General features: G+C 38.7%; 1 protein-coding gene across 1 annotated transcript; it reads left to right on the top strand.

Moving 5' to 3' along the window:
- The first annotated feature begins 61 nt into the window (after positions 1 to 61).
- On the top strand, positions 62 to 25,968 carry LOC109039888 (patatin-like phospholipase domain-containing protein 2). The gene is given in 8 exon segments (XM_072299000.1): positions 62 to 1,730; positions 9,166 to 9,278; positions 10,732 to 10,851; positions 13,280 to 13,468; positions 18,757 to 18,805; positions 18,808 to 19,025; positions 23,369 to 23,545; positions 25,671 to 25,968. Coding segments are annotated over 7 exon segments (1,017 nt in total). The 5' UTR covers positions 62 to 1,504; the 3' UTR covers positions 23,471 to 23,545; positions 25,671 to 25,968.
- Positions 25,969 to 27,873: the final 1,905 nt, after the last annotated feature.

Raw genomic sequence — 27,873 nt, 5'->3', positions numbered from 1 at the left:
TCCATTAATCTTTAGATAGTTTAAATCTCACGCGATTGTCTCCGTCGCATCGCGCCGAGAGCATCTTTGACGGGCCTTTTCACGGCCTCTTGAGTAGCCACTCAGTCTACTCAGAGCTGCGTCGATATGAGCGTGCTAAGCGGAAAATTTTTTAAATCGCGCTGACCTATATTCACAGTCAATCAGTCGTTATTCCTAATGTAAATTTTCATTGAAGAGAAACGTTCCGTGTCTAGCATTTCGTTTGCTTTTTTTGAGTTATTTTATTTATTTTAATGAAGGGAAAGCACATTTGTCTTGTAAATGTGACATCTCGCAACGGTATTTCCGCATTTTATGGTGACTGAACTTTTTGGCTTTTGCCAAATTTTCTCACGCGGTGACGCTGTTCAAATTGAGGCAGTAAACTAGTGAAAAGCGCGCATACGGAGAAACGCGAAAGAATGATGTGCGTGTTTGATGAATCCAGTGCGGGCTTTACTTTGCGGCATAAATTTAATTTTAATTGCAAAAATATTTTTATCAGATCGTAAGATTCTTTTCCGCAGTGGGATTCGAAAAGAGAACAAGAAAACAATTCCAACGCAAAAGTAGAAAATTAGTTTTTCTCTCCTAACACCAAGTCATACAATTGTCCGTCAAAAAAGCGTCAACTCTTTGGATGCACAGGACTTTGAGCATTTTAAAGTTGACAAAGGATCGAGAAAGGTTGCGCCTGATCGCTACCTTGATTAAATATTGACTTTTCCATGGAGCCGGCATACATCGCAAGTGATTAAACGTTAAATAATTTGATATTGTAGCTATTACGCATTAACTTGATAAGCATTATCATCCCGTTACTGCATCATATCGTCCGACTGCACGCATAGCATGACCTCACTTCGTTGTGATTCCTTCGGGCCGGTAGGACCACAACTTAGCCACTACCTAAAAATTTGGCGTTAGGTAGAAACCGGGTTTTGTTTTTTGTTCAAAGTGTTTATCATCAAAGTTTTTCGCCATTCAAGTTTCCAACTACGGTGTTTCGAATTTTGAAGTCGCCGTCAAAAATTAGACCCGATTGAATACTCTAAATTCGACTTGAAAAATTGTGAAGAAAACCAAGCCCGAGAGGTAAAATTATCATAATTACCTCTCTTCATTGTTTTAATTCCTGTTGAGTGTAAATAATTCACGTTTTAAGTTTTCACGAGGACTTTCGTTGACGCGTATTGCATACGATTTTGGTTTTCCCCATCGTTTAACTAAAAATAAATTGGGTGCTCTCTGTGGTCTGTATCTACAATCATTAAGACCGGAGAGATAAGTGCTTTTGCGTTTTGTGATTTTTGCGTCGAGTGTGATTTTCAATTCCGCCGTGCGTCCGAAATTATAGCCACGGTTGTTGATATTTTCGTGAGTGACACGCGTGTTTCGACTCGGAACCTCGAAGTCCTCGCACGGTTGCAGCGTTTTCGAGTGTAAACAAACAAACAAACGGTCGGATCGGATCGGCGAGGTGATGTGTTTGGCGGGCCGGACGGCCGGGGCCTCGCGGACGATGGAGAAGAAAGAGGAATTCGCCAAGTTGCACGTCTCCTTCGCCGGATGCGGGTTTTTGGGCATCTACCACGTCGGAGTGGGCGCCTGCCTCAAGCAGTACGCCCCGCACCTCCTCCAGAACGCCCTTTTGGGCGCCTCCGCCGGCGCATCTGTCGCTGCTTGTCTTCTCTGTGATGCGCCTCTTGGTAAGTAAATTAAAATGAGAATAATCCATACAGGATGTGCAAACATTTCAAAATCATGAGTTGAAAAACGCTGACTCCACGAGATTAAATATTAGAGCCTAGCACAAAGCGGAGCGGCGGCGCACTGGCGCCTACAAACCTAACAGGGATACTTCACGCATTGCGCAATGCGTGAAGTATCCCTGTTAGGTTTGAAGGCGCCAATGCGCGTTCCGCGCTGGCTGCCCGCCCGCCGCGCTGCGCCGCAGCGTACCACGGCGCTTGAAGCAACTATTTCACATCAGAAGTATTACACAGGATCATACGAAACTGAAGGCGCTCTAATAGATTAGGAATGGCAGGCATCCATCAAAAGTAAGGAGCTTTCCTCGCAAAATAAATCAAGATACTACGGCCCAGAAAGAGAGCAGTAGTCCAAAAACTCACTAAGTCCTATAAGCATCCGTAATTAGTAACGTTTAGCATACACTTCATAGCTAGTCTGTTGCTTGATCGCCATCGGCTATAAAAGGCTGTAAGAAATTTTGTGACCGACGATAGAAGGTATTGGAAATCTTACAGCCGGCTGTAAGTCTATGGTATTTTGGAACACAGATTCTAATGCCAATTTTTACTAGGGAACTAAAAGCCGTTTGACGGAAGGAACTAAATGGACACCACTACGCAAAGAGAAACTAACTTCTTTAGCTGAGTTTAAGGTGATTCGATGGACGCTATATTTTTTGTCAGAAAGGCATGCGATATATCGCATCCATTGGTTCCATTTTTTCAGCTACTTGTCATTTTTGTCCAATTTTGAGATCGCAATGCTGTTGTCAGGAGACTAAAGCACTCACTTACCAAATTCAACAAAGAAATTCAACGTAATAAAGGCGTGGTTTTTTTAGAGAGAAAATATCGCATTCGAGTGCAGTTTCGATATTAGTATCGAATGCGATGTTTTCTCTCTAAAAAAAACCACACCTTTAGTACGTTAAATTTCTTTATTAAAATTGGTAAGTGAGTGCTTCAGTCTCCTGACAACAGAATTGCGATCTCAAAATTGGAGAAAAATGACGAATAGCTGAAAAAATGGAACCAATTGATGCGATAAATCGCATGCCGTTCTGACACAAGATATGGCGTCCATCGAATCACCTATGTATGTGCCATTTTCCCCAAGTGCAGAGGTGCTTTTATAGATCAGCTAGGAAAATTAGTACCTTTTTTCACGATACAGTTCGATTATGAGCACGCGGGAAGAGAAAGCAGAAGTGTGAGAGAAATTTTCAGGCATGCCCATGTGTAATTCCATGCTTTGCAATGTGTGTTATTTGTTGGTGAATTTAAAAATAATTTTATCGTTAGTTTCAAGTGTGCATCAGTTTTCCAGGAAAACTCAACATTTCGCGCAGTTGTCCGTTTTCAGGAAAATTACGATTTTACAGGAAATCTTGATGAAATGGAAAAAACGACTGGCATTCGTAAACGCTGCGATGAAAAATGTAAAGAAGTTACTGCTCATTACATGACTTCGGCTGGATAGGTACCTGTATAATTAAGGAACTGTTAATGTGAATTGTAGTCGTTACGAAGTGAATTTATGAGGCGTCGCGGTCAGTGACGTCCCAATTGGTTGGTTGGGGCAACGGGCCATGTTTAATTCTAAATTTTCATCAAATCTCAGACACTTACAAATGGAGGATTTGCAGGTGTCTGAAACTGAATGAATTTCGTGTTTCAGTGGAAACTACTACGTGGACTGAACACGAGGATACAATTGGTTCATGAATCGAACAATTATTGGAGAAGATTTGACCAAATGATCTAATCTGTTAAAACACATGTGTTTAAATGGGAAATGCCGCCAGGTGACGTCACTAGGCGGTGAATTTCCTAACTTTTAAATCTAATTTTATACTTTTTTCCATATCAGAGAAAAATTATAAAAAATACTGTGAAATCAGCTCTTTGATTTCATTTCCAGATGAGGCAATACACAATTTCCGCGCAAATTATCCATTTTCCTAAACTGCAAAAGTCCCGATGAAATATTGATTTTTATGGCATGATGGCATAAAATAAGTTGCCGGAATAGCGGCAAACGATAAGATACAAGGCGTGGGCTAATGATGCGAAAAAAATTGTGGGAGTCTTCCGGCGATGAAACCGGAGTCGGCCGACAAAATTGAGTAACTGCAGTTAGATTCTCGGCTGCATCCTCTCAATTTGCCCATCATGCGACGTGATTGTCAATCAGCTCTCTAAGTACACAGCCCACCGTCCGTCCGTCGTGAATCGGTAAATATTATCTCCGCCACTGGTTATCAGCTCATAAAATTTCCCAGAATTTCTGGAAACTTTACATCTCGGCCGCTGCTGTGTACACATGGATAGGTGCTCCTAAGCTCCAGCGATGATTCGTGGAAAAATGAGAGCCAAACTGAATGCGTGAATGGAGCTCCATTTTAATGTCTGAAAATTAACTAACTAACTATAGAAACGCATCTCCCGTGCTATTATCAATTAAAAGATAAGTGGAAAAAACACCAAAACACACATTGTTTATGTATAAGAATTTATTCATAATACGTACTTGAATGCATTTCGGGATTACCTATCCCATCATCAGTGAGATTTAAACAAAACAGAACAGAAAAATCAGGAAGGAACAAAATAATAATATCACAATGCATAGTTGCTAAAAAGTGATAGCACACAAAAAACCAACTAAGTAAGGCAAAAAAATAATATTAATAATAAATAAATAAATAAAAAAAAATACAAGCAGTGAAGTTTAATACAATATGTTGAAAAGGCCCTTCATTGACTCATGTATAGCAACCTCATTAGTTTTCATTTACAGACATGTCAATATAGGCGCGTGAACAGCATACACGAAACATACAACAGCCCGCCAGTCTCTTTTCGGTAAGCAATTCAGGCACTCAATACACTGTATCGAGTAGGGGGTCAAAACGTTCGCAAAGGTGGTATACTTGGTATACGCGCCAAAAAGGAAATTTCTATAGCATATGGCCAAAGTGCGAGGCCACGTATCTCAATTTGTGAAGTTGCAGACTACCTGTCATACTTTTCAACTTAACTTCTTGAAAACTTATTTGATTTCTCTTCTCTATTAGTAGACTATTGTGTGTCAATTTCAAGGAAGAAATCAGGGTTTTTTCTCTTTGAAAAAATAACAGAGAAGCGGAACTTTCGAAACACCGCGAAGGAAATGCGTGCTTTTGCAGCTTGGTCATGGATATGATAGAACTCGGTTGAGCGAGGGACCGGCGCGCGGCGGTACCGTGGATAAGTGAAAATCGCGGATAATCTGAGGCGACTCGACCGCGTTAAAAAATCTTCTTTTTCTCATAAAATGAAGAAATACCTGGGGAAGTAATGAATTCCGGTATGATGGGATAATTTTTAAATAAAATACTTCGGATTTATCAACAGAAACTGCCGAAAGTTCCTCTTTATGAACTTGTCAACTTTATTTTCTTCGACTAAAGAGACTATCATTTGGACGAATGTAATCGGATCAGGCTAACTGCGTTTTAAGTCGCCTAATTTTCTCGCTTGTTTTATTTTGTCAACAGGCAACTAAACTCCTTAAAGATTTTAAACTCTCTGTGAATTTAACCTATATCATGAAGGATATACTCACAAAAGTTCACGTTTCAATCTTGCTTAGATATCAGACTTTTCTGTGTAAAAATAAAATACCACAAAAAATTGGGCAACGTCGGTGTAGTTAGCTGCTTCTCCAGTTCAGTACGTCCATATTATAGTCCGAAATACTGGCGATTTCTAACATTTGGAAACAATGTATTTCCTCCATTTAAATATATGTAAAACAATCGCTTCTTGGCGAGGCAGCTTGCCTCGAACGTAAGTCGATATTTTTAATGGATTTAAACAGAGGGATTACAATGTTGCCGACTTGCAAAATAACAACCGGACCGGAAAGATCAACAGGATTGAAAAACTACAGGTCTAAGCTTTCAAAATAGGGTGAAATTTTTAAAATTCAATTTTTAGGAGATGCGTCCATATAAAACTTTTATAAACAATATCTTTGCATACATAAATTTGCATGGCTTGAAATCTTAAGTATAAGGATTTAAAAGTTTCAGTTAAAGTGGTCCCGAGTGCGGCATGCATAAGTTTTAAATTATCCCTTTGGGATTTGTTTCGTCCCATCGAAAGTTACCGAAAGGACCTTTAAAATGTTTTTATTACCAAGCTGCTTCTTCAGAGGTATTGACGAGTTGTGTCCCTCAAATTATAAGGAATCATTTGTACGATAAAAGTCAATGTGATATTATTATACGCTTTAATTGCATCGCTGCTGGGTCGGGGCAAAGTGGAGCGTCGCACACTCAGGAGATTGTGTTGCTTGTTGCTGACTCGGGTTTTCCGGGCGCTTGCATGCGAAATGTATATCCTGCGTTTAGAAATTCGAAGAGGATTGATTCCGAGTTATGAGAGTTAAACGTACAAAATTTACTTTTGAATAATTGTCAAGCTCCTCTGTGGACATAATTCTACTTATTAACTATATACAATAATACATGAAGTGACTTGACTTCACCGTTTGCCTTCACATTGCGGTGTCAAAGCTGTCACATGATTCTTTCTAAAAAACTATGCGAGTTCCCAAATGGACGCATTTGAATCGAAAGGAACTATATCCATTATGACATGATCCTTGTTATGTATTTATGCTCATGGATCTAAGGACTCACGTAAGAATGGATATATTTCCTTTTGATTTAAATACGTCCAAATACACAAAATACAACACGTGTTTCTTCCAAAATAAGAGTGGCACAAGATAGAAAAAGTAAGTTCCTAGAAGCAGTTTGCATATTAGTTAATTTGTTAATAATAAAAACTTCTTTTGGATATTTGTCATGAAAGTCGTCCTATACATCTCCCACCCTCATTGACTTCATGAGTCGATGTTACTGTGGACGGATGTCAGGAATGCTCTAAAAAAACAGTCGACTAAAGTATTAGAAAAGTGAGTTTGCATGGGCCAGTTGCGCTGGTAACAGAATTGTGTTTTGATGCTTGATTCTTGTAGATTAGCTAAAAATAGGAAGATCTGTCCGAACAGCAACTTTCTACTTTCAATATTAACCGAGCGAGATATCGTCCTTTGAAAAGTCGGGGTTTTTACGTCATCCACCGTATTCCATCGTGGTAGTGCATAATATGGTATGTACTATCGCAGTGAATGACGTCATAAATCGAGTTTTTCAAGTATATATATCATGAATAGTAGGAAGTTTCTGTTTGGACAGATCCTATTATTTTTAGTTGATCTGCAAGAATAAAGGATCGGAAAACGATTCTATGACCAGCGCAACTGACCCATGAACATTGCTGATTAAGTTTAGTGTTTCCAAAACCAATGCAGTTTCGACACTTATGTTTCCGAATTTTCCTTTCTCATCCGTTGAATTTTCTGAGTCTTATAATTTCTATCGATCTATTACAGTTCAATTGTCGAGAATAGTGTATTGCATAGAATATCAAAAATATTCCAAAACTTGTATACAACAATAAAAAGACACCCTTTTTGACCGGCGAGAAAAACCGTGACCTCCGACGCGAGATAGCCTCTAAACCTCATACTGATAATACAAAACACCTCGTCTAGAAAAATGTATGAATCTCACTCTGATTGGGATAAAATTAATTATCAAGTAGTATAGAAAGTTTTCAATTATATTGTAGGGAAACAGGTGGTCATAGATGAGCCTATTTGGTTACGTAGTTTTTCACAAGTAAATAACGCACTAATACCACATACACACGAAAATATTGAATTATTCTCAAGTAGGAGTGACTTCACGTTGGCCTGCGATAACCTCAATTAATAATCGGTTCTGCATTGCGGTTTTATTTAAAGCGTAGGTGAAAGTGTGATTATGAATGCTGTGCTCATCTGGAATTTTCAGTGACCTTTTTTCACGCGTAACATAATCAACTCTATCGCGTCACGTTTTGTAAACATGCCAAAAGTGAGAGAATGTGCGTAAGTGTATGGACTAATGCTTCCGCATTTGATAAGAAATGCAGAGGCATGGTGAATCTCAGTCGCCGTTGAAATAATTACTTTCGATTTTTATGTCACAATTAGTCCTAGACTGAAGTTCTTTTCATGATTATAAAGCAGGCTTGGTTACGGCCTTTTTCAAAAGTGTGTTTCAACATCACTTTTATCGTCATCGTCATCGTCATCGTTGGCGTCATAAAACGTCACCATACAACTTTTGATAGAGGCACATACGATTCTTCTGAATGATGAAACCCTATTCATCACTACCTAACTACTGATTTTAATCAGTTATTTGCAATAGGCCCGTTTATACAATTGCAATCGACGAAAATTCTATTGATCACGTTATCATTTACCGTCTACTATACCGGTCACCACTCGCCGTTAAACAATTGATCAGACTTTGAAAAACAGTTTGAAACATTTTTTATCAAACTTTGGCGAGAGATAGATCGACAGTGTTTTTTTTCTACAGACAAATTGTGATGCAGATTTAACCCTCTATAACATGAAATTGTAAAAGGTTTTAAATTGAATACCGAGTTTTTGAGATCGTTTAACATGAATCGCAGTGAAATTTAAAGTCTGACGTTGTAAAGCTACTTTGCGGAATATGAATTAGATAGCAATCTAATGACGTTGTTTCCACGCTCGACGATCTCTAGAGCTTTATTTTTTTACATTTTATGTACGCTCCCGCATTCTTACGTAGGTATTTTCCGATGCATGTCCTGTAAAATGACGCAATGTTTTCCCGATAGTGTAAATACCAAGTTCAACATTTCCGTGTTTATGGCTATTTTGAATTACTTTGAGTTCCTTTTTTCGGTTAGATCAACTTAAAGGATTTCGCCGATATAACACAAAGATAAATTGACCAAAAAATATGAACCGCACGTTCAATTTACTTCGTGTGCTACCCCCCGTATTAACATAAAATGTCAGTTATTTATTTTTTTTTTTTAAAGATATTATGGTCTGCATAACGAATTGCAGTTACTTTCATATAATTCTTAAAAAAGCTGTTAACCCACATAAGAATTTTAAAATTTTAAAGGAAATATTTTACCTATGAAACTTTATAGAATCAAATTTACAATTTTTTAAAGCAATCCCAGTTCCAGAGCTCAGATGATACTTTTAACAAAATACCATCCAATTCATCCAGTCTTCGAGAAAATTGTACCTAAAAATTGCGAATCAATAACAGATAAGACAGGTAGCCGGTTCCCTTTAAAAAATTCGTATATTTTATACAGGTTTGAGAATCTTCTATTTTTTCATAATATTTTTGAACTTTGTATAAAAAATTTCCAACTTTTGTTTCTTTGTTTGTTCATTTAAATGGGGTTAATTTTTTTTATCTTCGATGTCTCCCAGGTGAAATCACGCGCGATGTTTTGAAAATAGTTCACGAAGCACGGACTAAAGCTCTTGGACCTCTTAGTTCTTCATTTCACATTCAGAAGCTTTTAAGGGAAGGATTACAAAAGGTAAGGATTAAAAGTTTACTACTTCAGTTATGATGTATCTGCATTAATTTTTCCTATGAAACTACTAAGATATGAAGAAAAAGAAATGGATGTATATTATTCTAAAAAGAATCATGTTAAATTGTGTAGCATGCGCATTGGATTTTTTTTAAATTTAGTTGCACATAGTTTCCTCGAGCAGTATAGGTACATCCAAATGAGACATGACTCAGCGCTTTGAGCTTTTAACTAGCGCTGATGATGAGCGCAGGGTCAGAACGAACGATCCAACAATGACAACGCCTGACAAGCATACAACTATTACTGCTCGATAGACACCTTTGTTGCATATCCAAAGTACTGAAGGCGCGATGGCTGTTGGTGCGTTGGAAATGAAAAATTAAGTCAGCTTCTCGCAGGCGTCATTTATCAGGTGGAGAAGCCACGCGTTTCATGCGGCAAAATTCGACTTTGCCTTACTCATAGAAGGATAATATGTGCAAATATACAAATAGAATAATTAAATATTGCGGCGTTAATATTTTTTAAATCGGTGACCTAGGCATTTTTTTAGGAATAAGTCTCTTGACTATACTGAAACTGTGTTCTATAAAACGCAAGATCTTTTCAGAAGTTTGGCGTTTCGTTTAGATCTCAAGGAGAGAACTCTCGTGCCTTAAAATTGACAAAAGAAATCAATTAAAAAATTACGACTAATTTAAAATCTGCTTCTACTAACAATTTTTAAAATTATTAATCTAAAATTCTTAGGCACCTTTTGAACTTCATCACACCCACACCAAGAAGCTCTTCCACATTGGGATCATAGAAGGAAATCTGAATAGCAGAGATGTGAGATAGTTTGGATTTTTATTCCGATTTTATTTGCCATTTAAAACCTGTAACGTTTAAAAATAATTGGGGGATTTCTGGCACATCGCAGAGGAATAAACTTAAGGTCGTATAGAATCCTATTTTTTGGGCAGGCAACAGATATTTTGGTCATAAAAACCGAATTTTAGATCAGTTATGAACAAATTTTTCATCAACAATTGGACATCTAACCGAGGACTTCGTTGATCTGAATCAAAGTTTCGTTTCTATGACCGATCGAGACTTGAACCAAAAACTTTGGTGCTCAACATATCCAAAATTCTGCCCTTGGAACCAACATTTTTTCTCACAGTAAAGAGCATAAGTACTTCCCTCCATTCAAAAATTCTTGCAGCATTCTACTTAGTTATTAATTAGACGCTGTGTACCAGAAATATGAAAATTTCGAAAAATTGCAGCTATTTTTCTTCACACATCATTACGTAAAACTTTTAGTTATTTTTAAACGTATTTCTCACAGCTAATTAAATGAAAAAATTGCAAGATTTTGAAACAGTGCATCGGATCCACGCCCTTTTGGTAGAAATCAATTTCACCAGAAATGTATTCAATTTACTGATTTACTAACTATCACTTTCAGGTTCTCCCCGAGGATGCTCATCTCAGGGTCAATGGGAGACTTCACGTATCCCTAACAAGACTGAATGACCAAAGGAACATAATCGTCAATCGTTTCTCTAGCAAAGACGACTTGATTCAGGTAAAAAAATACAATAATTTTTTTTCGAATCTTTGTTTTCCCCCCTTTTTTTCAAATTATGCTCAAGTCGTCACTTCCACACAAAATAGTGTAACTCCGTTTCTACGCTGCAAAATTCCCACCAGCAAATTGTGCTTTTACGGAGAAAGTGTTGCTCTTTTTTACTCGAAAACATCACTGATTTTCCTCCTAACTCCGCGTAAAAATTAACAAAATTGTGTACCAATATTATGCGCATCTATAGTCTCGAAAAATGTCACGTGTCTTTGACTGAGAATTAACGACTTGTTCATTCAGCAGTTTTCTTTTACCAGCAACTATTCCTCAAATAAAAAGTCTGTGAGATTTTAGGTACATACGATAACAGTGCTCAATAAAATACATAGCTCATAATCAATTCAAAATTGAACATGTCTAAAAATAAAAATATAAATGCGAGCTGAACTTGATAAGAAAAAGCAAAAGAGATACTGAAGATCACATCAGAAGTAATCGGCAAATGCTTCGTTGACTCATGCTCAACAGATAAATTTTCACGTGCTGTAATGACATCATACATTGAGCTTTATTTTTTAGAAAGCGACTGACCTAAAACCGTTAGAGTATGCGTGGTGCTTTGTCTTGCCTTGACTCTGCCTCCCACTCAAAGTGAAGATGCGTTATCATATCTCGAGAGAATAGAACTCGCTGTTCCTCGTTTCAATTCGTAGTATATTTAATCAAAGCATTATAATTCGCCAAGATCATATTCGGAGCAGTTCAAGGTTTCTCATGGAGCTTTTCTGAGCTTTCAAGTGTACTTGACCTTTCGCCACTAGTTGCCAAATCTGTCCTAAAATGATAGAATAATTTGATTAAAAATTGGAATTTCGATTGCTTCAAAGGGTTGGACCACGAATTGGTCAGGGGCGCAACCCTCTAGTTGTAATTTTTTAGTTAATTTTACTCTTATTGACTCTAAATTACTTTAATCACCTCTAAGTTTAAATCACAAGTCACTCGACAAATGAGTCGATCGACGCGTTTCATTTACAATATTGGGACGATATACTCATTATTATTTTTAGCGTGGAAATTTCGTACTATCTAGTCTAATTTCTTTGTTCTCAAGTAGAAAAAGTCTTCCCTGAACGCAAAAAATCTTTCTGGAATCTACAAGTTCCTGTGGCAACATGGCAAAAGCCATTCGTCCCATATCCCGGTTCTCTCCTTGCATCTGATAGGGATAAAATTGATGAGCGCAATCCTGGCCAAATCGAGTTAAGCGAAAATCTTAAGTCAAAGGTCGTGGTACTCGTCAATGTCAGGGGTGCTCGCGAAAAGTCCACGCTGATATATTTCTGCGAGCCCAGCGGTCTCATCTATAATGGAGCCATGCCAAAAAAAAGGCCGAGACTAAAGAATACTACTCGTGTTTGTTTGAATCAATTCTTGCCCTCGTGTCATATCCTCCTATGTCTCAAGTTTTTTCTCCGTTAAAGCAGACCACGTGGTAAAATGTACTAATATCGAATTAAAGTAGTGTCCGTTTCAGATTACTTTCCCCCTTTCACTGTGTACGCAGGATAGGAAATACGGGCTCTAAGAAACTTGGTCGAGTTGAAATTTTAATTTTATCTCACGAGCTCCGTTGTATAACTGTGTTTTGAAACTGAAATAAAAACATGGCATATCTTACCAGAATTCTGGTAAATTGGCTACGCTGATTTGCCCCACAGAGTGTGGCGCCACATTACAATTCCGACGAAAAATCTGAGATTGTCCCCATAGAGTGTGGCGCCACACAACAGCATTTTTGCAAGGTCCAAAAACGTGTTTTTGCTGTTGATCTCCGTCACAGATCCGTGGGTGAAATCAACATCACTGACGCCGTTTTATCACTTAAGTGGAAAACCTCGTAACAGCTGTTGATCCCCCCCACAAATCTGCGGCCGGAAATCAACGGCAAAAAACGGTCACAAAACACCGGTTGAAACGCGTCGCAGAAATTTCCCCCACGACTCGATTTTCACTTCCAAGTTCATTCCAAAAGTTGAATTTCGAACAGCTTGATAGCTTTTTTCCTGGAAACTCTAAGCTTAAAAACATTCAGGCGAGATATGCTCCACGCAGATATGCCCCACTGAGCTCTCCCTCACAATACATAATTGCCTATCGCCCGAGTAGAAGGCGCCAATCAGCCCCACGGAGAGAGGCGCCATAAAGATTTCTCCTACAACACACGATTTCTCACAGGATTCAGGAAATTTCGACGCATAATGTCGATCTCGCCCCTTCCTAAGAAATGAAATAAAATAAAAAAATCGCAAACATTTTTAAATTTTGGAATTTCATGCGTGGTTTTATAGTTTCTCCTTAAAGGGAAGTGTTACAGTTAAGAAATATCACCGAGCGAACCAGGAAAAAAACTTAATCTGTATGTTTGCAGGCGTTACTGGCAAGCGCATTCATTCCCTTCTTCTCGGGTTTGCTACCACCGCGTTTTCACGGAACACGTTACGTCGACGGAGCCTTGAGCAATAACCTTCCCGTCATCGACGACACGACCATCACAGTCAGCCCCTTGTGCGGGAAGAGCGACATTTCGCCCGATGATTCCTCTTCCAGACTTTTCCATGTGAGTAGAATTTAACATACACAGCAGTCATTTTTAGTTTACTTTCTGATTCGTGTTTGTTAAATTGAGCTGGATTTTCAGCATCTTTGAGGACAATTCAACAGTTAACCGATCGCCCAACAATTTCTGAATTTTAGGATAGCTTTGAAAAATTTACCTCGCGCTTGGGTATCCGTAATCAGGATGTGATTAAGAAAAACTTTGAAATAACTCCAGAGGTTCTCTTGAGTGAATAGCGCAAATAATTTTGTAGATTTATTCCGATAAAATATTATGAACACCTGCACTGCAACTTGGTATGAAAATCGGAAATTTTTTTATAAAAGACCGAAAATTCTAAAATTATCAACTGACTGTTTGACTATCAAAGCATCGTTCTAGAGCCGTACATACATGGAGCTCAAAAATGCCATAGAGCCTTACATTTCGATACAATAGATAGTCTACGTCACCAAAGTCTTATACATTAGGATGGTTGGGATTGTGAGACCACATATGACAAGGGTAGACACACCCATTCCCAATGGACGAGACGAATATTCTCCAAAAGTGCCAATTTGTAATTTTACAACTATTTCTAAGAGAAAATGCAACGATTTTTGTCGTTAATCAACATTTTGCACACATTTCACCTAAAAATGATCCACTTCCTGCCTACTTTGCTCAGAAAAAAATTGTCAAAATTCCAGAAATCTTCTCCCAACCAATTTGCATGATACCAAATAAAGTTAGACATGCAAAAATACAGTACTTTCAATCACTGTCACCGATTCGTAGTCAGAAATTGTTGATGGTGGCAGTTTTTCACGGCTTATGATACATTTTCTCTGAGGTGGGAGGACGAAAAAAATGTTCGAAAATATGAAAACAAATGTCCCGTCTGTGGCAAAATTCAGTAAGTTGGTGTTTTATACTAAGCGCTTTGATCTTCCCATTTTCATTGACGAAGGTCTGCCGTGAAAATGAACCAAATCATCGTATTTGGAATCATGTTTTCCTGGCTGAGAGCGCTGCGCTATGCGTTGTCTCCTTATTTGTTAGTATCGACCATGTCGGATGATGTGCATTGGATTAGTTCTGCATGATAAATATCAGGAGGAAGGGCTTAGTATTGAGAATTGCATCGCTATGTTGTTAAGAAAGTAATATTTCATCTTAAACCCAGACAGACTTCCGTTCTACGACGCTGAGCAAAATTGATGCACATTTTGATTCATTGAGCGGAGAGACAACTAAAGTCCTAGATTTCGTTTCACGACGAACAGAGAGGGGGATATTTTCTCCATGCGTCAAAGAACTGAAGGGATATAATCTATGTAAACGCAGGGAATGTGTGCAACTGAAATCTGCCACTCATAACTGCGCTGAACGTATTGTACGTGTAGTTTGAGAGAAGTTATTTGGCCACTGGATATAGGGTCACAAATGAAGCTACTCAATCTGTAATAGCAAAAGTTTTGATCTACCAAAAAGTCCAACATTTTTCAATTTTCAAATTTCCAACCTAACGAATGAATGGCAATTGCAATTAAATTTAAATCCTGAGTCAACGAATGATAACTTTTTCTCCTAGTTAATCGCAAATATGTCTCACGTCAGAACGGAAAAAGTTTAAAACTTTCCCAGAAATGTTTATACCTTCGGAACAAAGTTACAAAAATACAGCAGCTTCCGAAAAAATTAAAAGCTGCTAAAATATAACAACCTCATTGCGGTTCTCTCCTCTAGGCACCAACAGAATCCTCAATGTAGTTGCATTGAAATTGAGTCCATAAATTGATTAAAGTTGGATAACTGCCCATTTTGACGAAATTAAGCCAGTGAATCCTAGAAAACTGTTTGAATATCTTCGACTGACATAGATACAAATGAATACTTTTGGCACATGTTGAAGCACCTTCATTGGGAGAAAATCCATCAGTCATACATCGATGTCTCTATGAATAAGTTAGAACCCATAAACGCAGGAAACTTATGCTTTCAGATGACCTTTTCTCATTTGAAATTATTTAATGAAATTCGTCTGCAAGATCCTAGAAAAATTATCTTGAGCGAGGATTCGTCTTCAATATTTGAATTATTTTAATAAATTTTCATGAAATAACTTTGGGGAGTTGGCTGCCCTCTTGGCCCCTAACACCTCCATCAAATAACACATCCATACTCACCAAATGGAGGCACTCCAGCACGTAGTATCTGATATTCGATAAAAGCGTGTCCATCTAAAAGTCAGAGCGATGGAGGTCAAAAGGGGTGATCCATTTTTCTGCCGACGCGTGACATTCACTGCGGAAGTTAACTTTTCTTCTGAATTAATGTGTCTCACGCATATTCCAAGTCGTTCCCGAACTCATGATAATCTCACCTAGAAGTTAGGGCGCACTTATGAACTGAGAAAAAATTAACAAATTTTACAGTGTTGTGAGATTACAAGTGGACGTATCAATGCGAAACGGAACCATGTGGATGTGGGAAGATGGGGTGCGCTCGTTAGTGCTGGGGCCATAAGAATGAATGGGACTTTAAAAGCGCCAGTGACGTCAGCGGCAACGCACGAGGAGCCACAACGGGGAGATCAGTGGCGGGACTCTTTAGCTCATGAGCCTTGTGCATAACGCTCTTGTGACATGTCCACGGCTCACGAGTTAGCGCTCAGTTCCTTTTGATTTAATGTCAAACTAGGGGCTTATGGGGCTGCTTCGCAGCCCCTTATTTTTCCTGTACACTTTTCACTTTCACATGTTTTTTTTTTTTTTTTATTTATTTTCATTTAATTTTCTGTTTTGTCTTTGAATCGGGTCTAATTATTTTTTTGAGAGAATAAATATAACAAATGTTTTCAAAAATTGTAATTTTATTTAGTAAACTTTAAACTAAAATTTTGTTTTAATCTTCATACAAAATTATTTTTTAGGTTTTACATTTGTTTTCAAACTAATTTTAAAGAAGATCTTTTTTTATTTTTTAAATACTTTGCTTTTTTTCGATTAAATTGTTGATTCTTCTTTTGCCATTTCTGTCCTGCTTTTCTTCCTATATTTCCTACAACTTTGCTCTTCTTCTTTCCTCCTTTTATCTTTTCTTTTTTTGCTTCTTCTTTTTCTTCTTCAGTAGCTGTTCCTTCTGGTTCTTCTTCTTTTTCTGCTCCTGTTTTAACTTCATCTAATTTTTCCGCTTTTTCTTCTTCGTTTTTTCCATGTTCAGTCTGCTTTCTGGTTCCGGTAATAAACTTACCTATATATGGATCCTTGAACTTTAAAGCAATAAGGTCCATCACCCGGAATATCAATTCGATTTGCAGAGAAAGAGGCAAAAGCAACAGCACTATTATAATTTCTGATATGCTTTATGAAATTTGGAGAATATAAAAATAATGATTTCAAATCGGTATTTGTCCGAATACTCGGTAAAGAAATTAAGCCATTTTGGCAGCAGTTATTAAAATGACCATTGGACATTTCACCCTGAAAATGGCGAGCATCACAATGATGACAAATTATATTCATTGAACCGACTGAAAATTTGGTAACAAAATTTTCATCAAAGTTCTGATCATCAATTTTATACTTCCGAAATGAAGAAATGAAACTTTGATTTTCTATACTAATAACAGAGTTAAGTTCTTGCTTCACTAAACGAACATGCGAAGAATTCTGGAAAACGCGACCACGTTTTGGAGGACGACCGCCTCGGTCATTGAAAATTTCACTCATAACAACTGTTAAATTTAAAATTAAAATTAGTAAAAATTATTATTATTTTAACAAAATCATAACTGAAAAGTTCAATTTTTAAATTAAAAAAAATAAATCAGAAGAAAAAGGATGAAATGAAAATGGAAATTAATAATAAACATATTTATACACATTGAAAAGAAACAGCGTGAAAGAGAAAAAAAAACTTGGAGGTTATTGACTTAATGAGGAAAAATTGGCAATAGGAAAAAGATGGAACCAATCATGAAAAACCGTAAAAAAAAAAAAAAAAAAAAAACGCGGGAAAAGAAAAATGTAAGTTGATGGCAGTTGAGTGTTGGAAGTAACCTCACTTAATGATGATTGTTGAATGAAAACAGCTGATAAAAAGACAGCAAACAGTAAAGTAAGATGCGTAGCAACAAAACTTTTCCGAAAAACAAAAAACAAAAAACCCCCACTTCCCCTCATCCAATTTATGAGTTTTTAGGGATTTAAAAATCGGGGACGAACCCCAGAAAATAATTTATAGTTTTCCCGAAGCATTGAGAACAACACCTTTCAAATGAACCAACGCCCCTCGCAATTAGTACAGTGGTTGATTCACAATTTCATTCTATTTTTCAAATTAAATATTAAGATCCCGCTTTTCCATTTTCTCAAAAGGAACTGTATTCACTGACCACATTGTTTCTTATCCAGCTTCCACGAGCACACCCAATCTTTCCACTTCCGCATAGTTCCTTTTAGCATAAATACCTCTAAGTTGTGTACGTGCGTTGACAATTTGGTGACATTTAATACGTAATGTTTCCGATTAATTTTTTACACGTTTTTTTGTTGCGATTAATACGAAAACGAAGCTCTTACATCAAATCATTGTTTCTCGAGTGGATTTGGATGCATATCATAAAGGAAGTGGTAACATCAAACAGATTATTTAAAAAAGAAACAAATATATGAATCAAACTTTTGAAAATATTTCTTGGATTTTAACCTTTTTCCTCAATTGATGAATGTTCAAATATGTTTTAATTGAAAACAAACTTAACGACGCCGAAACTACCAAACCACGTACCTCGTTTGCGATGTTTAAAAATCTCCGCTCCCATTTTATTTTTATGTTTCAGGGAGAATAAATCAATATCATTCCTTGAAGTTTTCACGACGTTTTCTTCACATGGTTAAAAAAAAGTCAAGGAGGTTTTCAAGAATTGACATCGAGTAGTCTCCCATTAAAAAAAAAGAACTTATGATAGGAAGTTTGCATCGCAGCGTCGCAGACCGAGTTACGTGGTTTGGTAGTATCACTGTCGATAGACATCCATGATTTTCTGTTCTTTTCAACGTTGAAAAGAAGCAAATATTTTTAAAAAAAACTTGGCAGGAACGTGATAACTCAGCGTCCAGGTTTAAGCTTCTTATCAGATTTTAAAGAAACTCCTCCGGGAAAGTTTGAACAAGTTGAGCTTACGGAACGAACTTCGTTTTCCCCTCATCCACCCATTGAGTGGCAAGCGTGAAGAAAAGCCATTGAGTTTTAAGAGGCCCATCTTTGCCGGAAATTCACGTGGGAATATTGTTGACTTTCAGTGGAACTTCTCGAACGATTACATCGAAATCTCTAGTCAAAACATCTTCCGTTGATGCGGGTGTTCCTGCCGCCGGACCCGGCGCAGTTGCTCGAGATATGCAACCAGGGTTTCTACGACGCGCTGCGCTACTTGCGCACGAACGGACTCATCAGTTGCGAGGAGTGTCTGTACAATCCATTCTCGCTCATGGACCCGGATGATCTGGATCCCTCCGATGACACCCCTTTGTTCGACCCCCAGTGTCCCAAGTGCATCAGTCAACAAAAGGTGACAAAATCATTCATTGATCCATCATTCATTTCACTACGATTTGTTTACGCGCAGAATGAGGGCAGTGGTCATTCATGATAGTTGGCAACACTGTTTTTTCTCTCCATTCAAATGCACGCAAAACAATCGACTCTCGGTGAGGTGACTTGTGGCTTGCCTCACTTTGATCGATATTTTTAATGGATTTGAATGGAGGAAAACCTTGTTGCCGTCTTGCAAGAATCCAGGGCCGGATTTAGGGGGTGGCCACATGGGCCGCGGCCCGTGGCGGGAAATTTTGCAATTTTTTTAAATGTACGTATAAAAAAATCGGATTCAACGAGAAAAGGCGACAATATCTCTCATTTCCTAATAGTATTGTAAATTCTAATTTTGTCGTCTTTCGGTAATACAAGAGACGACACCTTTAATTATTCAAGTTCAGAGAGAAACCAAACACGCAATTTGGCCTGGCGGCGTGGGACGCGGCGCAGAGAGCAATGATGACGAGAACTTAAGATGAAAAGGAGAAGCCCTCGGCGCGGCGCACATTGGTTCCCAGACCCGATCTAGGTGGCATTAATTCGAAAAAATGAATTTTGGAAAACTTAAAATTTGACACCACAGATTGATAGTGCATACTCTCGAGCGTAACTTGGCCAAATATCATGAAGATTGGATCACTAATAAGGAAATGATAAGAACCTAAAGGTGAGGCCGCGAGGTACTTTTGGGCGGACTCGCACCAGTTTTCAGTGTTTACTGTCAGTCCTATGATTTGAAGTTCATCACACAGAAATAGATGCAAATGTGAAGTGTTCTGTTATGGTGTATCAAAAATATAAGGCATGTTAAAGGTTCATACGTTCTTACTATCTTTCAAAACGTGTCTATACATCTAGACAAGCCGTTAGACAAAGCGTTATTTTCTACTAATTCCAAGCAAATTTTTTACAAAAATGGCTCTAGATGAATGTCATTGCGCCGGTTCGCACGCATACAGACCTACTGTAGTAGTTAATACTAACCCTAAACTTGATTTTAGTGCAATAAAATTCTGCGCATACTTGCGTCCCTGGGGGTTAGGGCACTTTGAATTTCCAAAACCGGCTTTCAAGAAATAAAGAATTGACACACTAAGGAGCTTACTGCAGACCTCAGATCCTTGGGAATATGAATACTGCATTTTTTACAGGTCATGTGGGTTCTCAAGTCTTCATAAACGTTAAAATGATTATTTTTTACTTTGTCTATACCTCTAGAGAAGCCCATAGACTTACCACAGCTCCGGTTTTTTGACTGAAATTTTACAATTATGACTCAAAATGAAGGCCCTGCGTAGGTTCGCACACGTGCAGACCGACTGGTAGAAGTTAGTGCTGACCCCACACTTGATTTCGGAGCAAAAAAATTCTGCGCATACTTGCGTCCCTGGAGGTTAGCGCACTTTGAATCTCTAAAACTGGCCTTCGAGAAATGAAGAAAATTGACACACTGATGAGCTTACTGCACTAACTGCAGACTCCAGATCTTTGAGGACTGCATTTTTTGCACATCCCGTGAGTTCTCAAATCCTCACAATCATTGGGATGATTATTTTTTCACCTTGTCTATACCTGTAGAGAAGCCCATAGACTAAAGACAGTTCCCGTTTTTTGACTAAAAATTTTACAATTATGGCTCAAAATACAGAACACGTGGGATCTTAAATCCTCTTAATCGTTTAGATAATTGTTTTTCACATTGTCTGTACCTTTAGAAAGGCTCATAGACATAGTACTAGTACACAGAAAAAGAGCTTACTGCACTCCTCGCGCATTAGTCCGTGATTGTATGAGTAAATGTCCTCTAACTTAACAACGAATGCTTTTTTTCTTTCTTGGTTCATGATTTCTTCGTGTTTTTATTCTCTCAGGTTTGTAAGGCTCTGAAATCATCGCAAGCTCACAACTTTGTTTAAAAAAGAAAAAAAAAAGCAAGTGTGACACCTCACTCTTTTTGATGCGCAATAAAATATTATACCGATGAATATTTTCCTGATCTTACAGACAGTAATCATTTTTCTTTCAAAATAACTTTGTTATTAATTTTGGTTTCTGCTTTCCTTCATTGAGTGAACATACTTCTTGTTCAAGTAAAAATATTTATGTTACGCATGTTTAAATTGCCCCGTATAATGAATTTAAATGTATTTTTTGAATTATAGACAAAGATCGAATCTTAATTCATAGTTATTCTGATAACATAATAATTCTGATAGCATAATTGTACCATTAAATTACAAAGCTCAAAATTTCTGTTGGTTTTAAAGCGCGGCGAATCAAGAAATCAGCGAGCATTGAGATGCAAATAAAGTTCTTCTTACGCTGATTGTCAACACTGTATGAACAACTCGAATAGTGGGATAAGCAGTTTTCTTTGGTACTGGAATTTATTTTCCTCAGGGAAACTACAACATTATTAGGAGGTATATTTTACCAGATAATACCAATTCCTGGTTCACAAAATTATACAACATTGCCCCCCCCCCAAAAAAATTAGTAATTAGAGGACAAATCCTCGTAAATTCATCGATAGTTTTTGATGATAAATCAAAAAAGGTTGAAAAATATATCAGTCCAGGAATTCAGTCATGTTAAAATATTATTAATGTAGTATTAAGTAATTGAATTTTCAAGCTAAATGCAAATTTACCACCTTATGCTAAATGATACAGTCAAATTGACTTCAAATTCGCAATTAGCGACCCAAAGAACCCCTAGAAACATATATAACATGTCATCATCAGTGATATTCTAATTAATGCCACCTAGATCGGGCCCTGGAACCAATGTGCGGCGGTCGGCATGTAATACCTATCAGCGCCTACAAGCCTGCGTGAATACTTCACGCATTGCGTCAAACACAGTGCCTTCTTAAGCAGCGGTCGGCGCGGCGCGCGGCGGCGTGAAACGCATAGCGCCTACAAGACTGTAGGAATACTTCACGCATTGCGCAGTAGGTGCACACAGTAAGGCCAGCGCGGCGCGCGGCGGCAGTGGAAGTTGAAATTATTTAACCATATTTACGTTTGTTCTTTCATAATTTTTTCGTTCACTTCTAATGAATGGAAGGCCTTGTTTACACAGACATAGGTTCACGGAACTTGACTTTCGCGCCAAGTTCCATGAACTTTTGCTAGAAGTGTTGACAGGGCTTTCGCAAAAAATGTGTCCAACATTAATAAACGCGTGTTATGCACCCCTCCCCCTCTCCCTCCGGCACGTTTTCTTGATGGTTTTTATTAATGTTTCGAAACGAATGAGAAAGGGGCGGCACAATACAGGCGGCCCATCGGTGGCAAGCGGGTAAATTCGGTTCTGCTAAGAATCGCCAATGAATAGGAGGCCACACGTGGACCGAGCTTGACAAACCGCACTTTGTCGCATTTTTTGGGGGGGTGGGGCGAATTTAAATTGATTCGAGTCGGATTGGGGAAGGGGGAGTTTTGAATTTAACAAGTTGTAAATTTACTTTGTCAAAAATTTAAATTTGAGTGAAAACGCTTAACTCGAAAATGGGCCTGTTGCATGCAAGAGATACAGCCGCGCGAGTAGACTTTATAGCGGTTAAATGATCACGAAATTACGATGGTCACATTAAAAAAGTCTGAAATACACTCCTTACTGCGCAATTTGCGTTGTCAGGAACGCGCTTTTTCAAATTTCCCGCGTCTGGGGGCAGTTTTCTAATCACCGGAAACGAGCAAACGGCGGGCTCGGTGATTTCCGGAAGATGCCGAGTCGTTGTTGTTGTTGTTATTTTTTCCTTCAGTTTGTTTACAAACCCAACGTGATCTCTTATAGTGGTCCATATACGCTTTATGCGGTAACCAAATCGATCAACTTTTAAATATCCAACGCAATCCTTCTACATTTCATTTCACGATATCACGAGCTCCGATTTTTAGGTTATGTTGTCAGTTTTAGTTGACCGGAAATAGCCGCGAGTTGCCGTTAATTGTTTCCGTTAGAAAACTGCCCCCAGACGCGGGAAATTTGAAAAAGCGCGTTCCTCACAACGCAAATTGCGCAGTAAGGAGTGTATTTCAGACTTTTTTAATGTGACCATCGTACTTTTCGTGTCATTTAACCTCTGAAAAGTCTATTCGCACGGCTGTATCTCTTGCATGCAACAGGCCCATTTAAGATAATGATTTAAATTTAAATATTTAGTTAGGAAATTTTAAGTTAACTTTTACGTTATAAGAACTAAGAAACATTTATGATTCGATCAATGATTACGGCAAGAGGAGAAAACTTTGGAGTATTGAATTGAATGTCACAACAGTTTACTCAACGTATGCATGTATCTTTTGACAGGAACTCATGCGTGCCAAACTGCCAGATACTGTGATACAAATATTCGAAGATGCAATAGATTTAGCCAACGATAGCCCTCATGCATTTGGTTTTCAAATATAAAGGCATGAAGGTTCTTCTCTTCATCAGCCTACCTTATACTTTGTCCGTGGATATTCTAATGTCAATTACCTACAAGTAAGTTTATTTTAAACAGACCATTCTTCACATGATTCCAAATTTTCCCGCTTACTTGACATTAACTTTCTAATTTAAGGTGTAAAGATTGGAGCAGCTACCTTGCTTCAGTCATGCTTTCGCATCAACTATGCAAGGACTGTTGAGTGGATGGTCAAAAGCCTTCACTGTTGTCTGCAAGGGCTGAAGTAAAAATGGTTACACTTAACAGTGGTGTCAGTAGCCATGTTTGCAGACGAGCAACTCGTCAAGTTTGAAATGGACATGTTTTTTTAAGGAGGAAAAAGCGTCTGTTTCAATTGAAAGCAAAATAAATAGTCTTTAACTCTCTTTAGTTTCTTTACTTCTAAATTGTATTATCATCTTTTTATCTTTAGAGGGCTTACACATTGCGGTGATTTATTTCTTGCGACATTGATAAGAGGTAGATCTCTTTGCGTCAAATTAAGAAGTTTCGTGGGAACCGCCAGAGATTAGAGACCCTTCACTGGAATATTGGCAATGGTAGCTTCTACTTTCGGGACTCCAACATTTAACTGTTGACGACCCACTAGGTGTATAGTTAATGTGTTGATAATTACGTTTCGCAAATAAACCGAAGGCTCCAAACCAAAACTTTCAAGCTCATTACATCACCCGAAGCTCATCATTCACCTAGTAGTGTGGTCAGCAGCCGAAAAAATGGTGATGCCTGATGCCTGGTGCTTTCTTATAATTGTCCATAAGGAAAAGTTGAATCCCCGAAGGAAACAGCTTACATCTCTCACCAAGAGGCCGGTGGATGGTCTCCTGTCTCAGAGAACCGCACACCACCTCCTCGCTCGAACCAAAACTTGATTCGTAAATCTAGACGATTTTGGTAGACACCTTGGAGAACACAGAAAAAAATGGATGGTGCTGACGACAGAACCTTTTGTTCATACGGCTCCCACAGTTTCTTTGTTACCCTTACTGAACTTTTGGTCGTGGGAACAGAGTGCTCTGTTCCCACGACAGAAAGTTCTGTTCTCACAACAGAAAAGTTCTGTAAGTGTAACAAAGAAACTGTGGTGACCGTATGAACAAAAGGTTCTGTCGTCAGCACCATCCATTTTTTTCTGTGAACTATTTTATGTACCTTCTATATTTTTGTACTTCCCGATTCTCTTCTGTTTTTTCTCTATAAATTTACGATGACCATTTCTCTCTACTTTCTCGCCATCCTCAGGTACTTCTGACCTCCCTTAGCACATCGAGAACTCGTTCTCGTTTAAAAGTTTGGTGTATTTCGAAAAGGACCGCACGAGTTGGCGGGTACCCAAAGATGGCGAGAAAGCAGAGAGAAATGGTCATCGTAAATTCATAGAGAAAAGAACAGAAGATAATCTGGAAGTACAAGGAACGTAAAAATTCATCCATTGAGGTGTCAATAATGGGCCTCAATCAAATGGACGTATTTCTGCCAAACGGAATATGGTGCGCTCTAGAAAGCTGCATAAGAAACAACGTTAAAGTATGGGCGTGGTTCACTTTGGCGAAATGGAAAAGCGGGATTTTACATTCTGCCAACCGGAACTATGTGCCGACTGAATGCGGCACTCATGAGCCATGGGCATGGCAAAGGGCCTTGTGGACACGGCTCATGAGTTAATGCAGAGCGACAACGGAGACGGCTTCGTTGCTGCTGTGACGTCACTAGCGATATATAATTCCCATAGATCGTATTCGATAGTGGTTCGATGTATCGTTTGGGTTAAAACAATAGAACATAACCACGACCAAAAATTTCAGAATTTAATATGGAAAAGCTGAAAATGAGAAAATTCCTAACAATGTCACTTTTCATTGATATTTGATACTCGAAAAAATAAAAAGTCGATCACAAATGACCCGTTACATTAGGTTTTTAAGTTGACTTTTGAGGCTATGTTTACACTATAAAACCAATCGATATCGATAGAATCTCACTTGTTTGATGTATCGAATACGGTCTATTCATTCTTACGGCCCTCGACTAAGGAGCGCATCAGTTTACCCCCTCTATTCCAACCCTCTCTGGTTCCGCTTGGCAGAAATACGTGCGAGTGACCCGGCTGTAGTCTTACAACATGGATTGTGGTAAAGTGGAAATGGCGTGTGATTCCAGGTGCGCGAAATCGGCAGTCATCACCTCGAAGAACCTGCTGATCCTGTCGCGGTTCGTGACGCGCGCCTTGGTGCAGCTGCTGCAGGACATGGAGCGGCGGACAGCGGCGGCGGTGGGTGTCGAAGGTGGCCGGGGTGCAGGAGCTGCTGGCGCGCAACCGCTTCGGCTCCCGGATGCTCCGCCTCCTGAGGCACATCGAGGACCGACGCACGCGCCTCCTCCAGACTGCTCTCCGGGAGATGCGCCAGCTGGACATCCTCCAGGACGAGGAGTTCCACGAGCCAAGCCCCCAAGAGGAGATCCCCCTTCCGCACGCCCACGAGCTGCCACTCGGCCAGGTCCCCGATGAGGATCAAGAGCAGGATCGCGAAACGGTAAGTTTGCAATAAAAAGGCCCAGTTGCGCTTGTTACAGAATCGTCTTTTCATGCTTTATTCTTTGTGGATTACCTAAAAATAATTACATCTGTCCAAACAGCAACTCTCTACGCTCATTATGAACCGAGTTATCGCGTTTTGAAAAATTTCGCCTTATTAAAAAAAAATTAAAAAACCAGAAGTAAATAAAGAAGATGGAAAGAACGGATTATTATGCTGGGAATTTGAAGAGTCGGTATTTTATTCTTGAATGCATGATACCCAGCAACCAGCCAGCACTTTCGTGGGTGCTTGTCGTGCAATCATTGATCTCAGTTTGGTCGGGCTCTAATAGGAAACTAAACAAACTCTCTGGCAAAGCGGAAAGTATCGCCGGAATCGAAGGCGCTCCTGATAGTGTCAGAAAAAGTTTTGCATCGAATATCGAAAATCATTATTATTGACGCCAAGTTGGTTTTTTCGCTCTCCTAGCCAATTTGAGTTTCCATCTGAGGACGCATTTTGCCCGATCCGTCGTAAGAAATTTGATGGAAAATAAGTGGAAAGTTCTCGAGAAAGTGTTGGAATAACGAGATTATTTACGACTTAAATTAACTCAAAGAGGCGGGCAACTCGATGATTAGCAATTCCATTTATTAAATTCCCTTTAAGGTAAATAAGTTGGAAGTCATTGCAATGCCATAAAAAACTCCTTCCCCTCTCCTCTCTTTGAATTTGCTCTCTTCTTCTCTTGAAAACTGCACAGCAAACAAAAAGCTCTCCTATTTTGAAAGGACTTTGGTGTAGAGATGAGATATTGTAAGTGGATCAACCAATTACTGGGAACGCAGACGGCTCTTATACAAGGCGCTCGTTAAATTACTCCAGGTTGCAGCACTCTGTTATCACGGCGGCATTTTAAATGAACCTGTCAAACTCGGTCTGTGTTAAAACCATTTCCAGTTGAGCCCTGAGTTTTATAAGAATACCTACATTAGAGGGCTCTTCAGAGTATAGACATGTTCCGTTTCCATATCGATCGATTCAAATTCAGGCGCGTCTCAAATTTCGTTCCAGACTTTTTTTTGTTTGAATTAAAGTCCGATGAATTATGTTTCAGAAAACGAAGACAGAAGTTTTCGCAGGCGAGCAGCTTAAAGCTAAGAGCCAATCAAAGGACTCGGAGGAAGGTAAGAATTAACAATCGAAGCTGAACTTTTAAACTTGGGACTTGATAATAAAGCCACACCTACCCTCTCAATAAGCTCGTCCTTATAATTCTGGAGTGAACGCTAATGAGATCAATGAACCGCACCTATTTAGTTAGTAATCATCGACTAATTTCAGCGAGGCATCGCCAATACTATGATGGGAAATTCTATGAATTCAAGATTTTTACCCGGACAAACTTTTGAGTGAGTCTGACAACGCTCAGTAACTTTTCTACGCTGCTAATTCAGGTGCTTAAAGTTTTTGATGCTGAATCTCCGGGACTACTTTTGTACCTGCGCTATGACACTCATTTTTATTATTAGCGCTTGCATTGCCGTCGGGCTTTGAGGAATAAATATGCCAAATTAGCATGATCACGAGGAAAATTGTTGGCGAAAGTTAGGAGAGTACCTACCTTAATAATTGTGACGTTTCAAAATGGTCGCTCTTGTATTTTCTTCTTAAAGAAGGACAAATGTAAAAAAAAAGGTCATTGATTTTATTTGACCACATTAAATGAGACGAAAGAGCCGAAAATGTCCCAAATTGAGATATACATGTACATGTGCTTTTTTACCGTCACCAAAACTCCACCTTTTAGATGATTGGAAAAAAAATGTCCTGCTTTGAATAGG

This window comes from Bemisia tabaci, chromosome 3 (genome assembly GCF_918797505.1).
Source record: "Bemisia tabaci chromosome 3, PGI_BMITA_v3".
NCBI classification, from domain to species: Eukaryota; Metazoa; Arthropoda; class Insecta; order Hemiptera; family Aleyrodidae; genus Bemisia; species Bemisia tabaci.
The sequence above is the reverse complement of the archived record's forward strand: the minus strand, read 5'-3'. Positions and strand labels throughout refer to the sequence as shown.